This window comes from Lucilia cuprina, unplaced genomic scaffold, assembly GCF_022045245.1.
Source record: "Lucilia cuprina isolate Lc7/37 unplaced genomic scaffold, ASM2204524v1 Scaffold_6506, whole genome shotgun sequence".
Classification (NCBI taxonomy): domain Eukaryota; kingdom Metazoa; phylum Arthropoda; class Insecta; order Diptera; family Calliphoridae; genus Lucilia; species Lucilia cuprina.
The window spans coordinates 1-2,045 of NW_025811446.1; the positions used below are offsets into that span (position 1 = coordinate 1).

Below are 2,045 nucleotides of genomic sequence, written 5' to 3' on the forward strand. Positions count from 1 at the left end.
TAGATAGATAGACAGATAGATAGATAGATAGATAGATAGATAGATAGATAGATAGATAGATAGATAGATAGATAGATAGATAGATAGATAGATAAATAGATAGATAGACCCATTGCCGTCAGTGTTGAGGTTAGATAGATGCCTTCTATAAGTAATCTTCATTTCATTGTAAATATCTATTTCTATAGGAAATTTTGAATTCGGAATTTCCCCATACGGAATTATATTGTGTATAGAGAATCTCCATTTCTTCAGCGATTTATTTCTGTGAAAATATGGCTATATTAACAAATTTAACTTAAATCCACAACTGAAAAACATAATAATCATTTAAAGTCCGCCTAAATTTGTTACGAGTTTAATCTAACAGTTAAGACTAGTTTAACTGAGTAGTAAGTAGCCCGCCCTTAATAGTTCAAAAATAAAAATATTTATTACAAATTTTAAATTTCTGTTGAAGTTATTTCACATTCTTTTTTACAAGTAGAAGCAAAATGTACATCAAAAGCAGGTATTTTTGAAGTTGTTGCATATTTTGGTTGCAGTTTCGCATAACTATTCATTTTGCGATTAAAATTTAAGCAAATTAGTTCCTAAAAAAGGGAAATTTTTTTAATATAACCGAAATACTTTTTCAATTAAAGACATATGTACAAACCTGCAGTGATTTTGAAGGTTTATTAGTTTGATTTTTATATTTTACAAATAAATCTCGTATAAAATCGGACGGATTCGCTATCTGAAGCTAAAAGATATATATGTATATTTATATTTTAATATGTAGAGAATGTTTATTATTTTGAAAATCTTACCTTTGGTATTGGATTTGCTGTAGGTTGTTCCGCCTGATTGCGATATTCATCTTGCATCAACGAAACTTTGCATATATCACTTTCCCACATTCCCTTCTGTATCTGACCCGTTCGATTATGATAAAAAGTTCCTTCGCCCGATTTCAAGCCTCTAGCAAAATTACCTTCATAACGATTACCATTTGCTAAAAGAAATTAAAAAAAATCTTTAAAAATTCTTCTAATTACATATTTTTCACCCAATCACCATAAAACATAACACCTAGACCATGATATGCATCAGCTTGCCATTCACCCATAAAAATATTGCCATTTTTAAACCATTTTATGCCCAAACCATGACGTCGATTATTCTTCCACCACCCATAGTAGACACCATCTTCATAGAATTGTTTACCTTCGCCCGATTTCATATCATCATACCATTCTCCCATGTATATGCGTTCCATTGTACCATCTTCCAAGCGACGTCTCATCATACCATAACCATGACGTTTGCCCCGAGACCATTGACCATCATATATCAAATGTTTTTTAGACTCTTTGACACCAAAACGATGATGTTGTGAATTTAACCAATAGCCATGATATGTTCCCCCGCCTGGATAATAGAACGTTTGACGCCAACCAGTACTTTCGGCTTTGGTGTGATTTTTTTGTTCAAACGAGCGATAGCAATGATTATTCATAACTAAACTTTAACAACTTTAAGGGGGGAAATTTCTATAGCTAGTTACAAAATTTTTCAAATAAAAAGTATTTAAGTGACAACTTGTTTATTTTAAAAGAATACCTCAGTGTCGTTAGATTATAGGGGGGTAAATAGTATTTCTTAAATTATTATGCTTGTGTTATGTTGATTTTACATCTACGTTTGTGGACGTCCTCCTTTTCATTATATGTTTGTATTTGAATTGATAAAATATGACAGCTACATATTGTCACCAGTCACGAACAAGTTTACGGTGTCACTTTTACTTTTCTTGAAGAAAATTAATAGCATGTGTGGGAGTAGTTTAAAGGGTTTTTTAAAAAACAATAAGCCTAAGTCCTGAATATGAATTTTTTTTACACTAAAACTGAATTAGAATTAATCTATATCTAAACTAGAACCAAAACTGATGTAGAACTAGAACAGAACTAGAACAGAACAGAACTAGAACAGAACAGAACTAGAACAGAACTAGAACAGAACAGAACTAGAACAGAACTAGAACAGAACTAGAACAGAAC

At 31.2% G+C, this 2,045-nt stretch overlaps 1 protein-coding gene across 1 annotated transcript; it reads right to left on the reverse strand.

Moving 5' to 3' along the window:
• Positions 1-396: 396 nt before the first annotated feature.
• Positions 397-1,626, reverse strand: LOC111676961 (MORN repeat-containing protein 3). Its single transcript, XM_046956081.1, has 4 exons — positions 1,060-1,626; positions 813-997; positions 659-745; positions 397-593 (listed from the first exon to the last, which is right to left on the reverse strand). The coding sequence occupies exons 1-4, from the start codon at positions 1,499-1,501 to the stop codon at positions 444-446; spliced, it is 864 nt and encodes a 287-aa protein (XP_046812037.1). The 5' UTR covers positions 1,502-1,626; the 3' UTR covers positions 397-443.
• Between the last annotated feature and the right edge of the window lie 419 nt (positions 1,627-2,045).

Coding starts and splice junctions, on each gene's coding strand:
- LOC111676961 (XM_046956081.1), bottom strand. CDS start 1,501: ATGAATAATCATTGCTATCGCTCGTTTGAACAAAAAAATCACACCAAA. Junction 998..1,059: donor TCTAGGTGTTATGTTTTATG/GTGATTGGGTGA, acceptor AATTTCTTTTAG/CAAATGGTAATCGTTATGAA. Junction 594..658: donor AACCTTCAAAATCACTGCAG/GTTTGTACATAT, acceptor TCCCTTTTTTAG/GAACTAATTTGCTTAAATTT.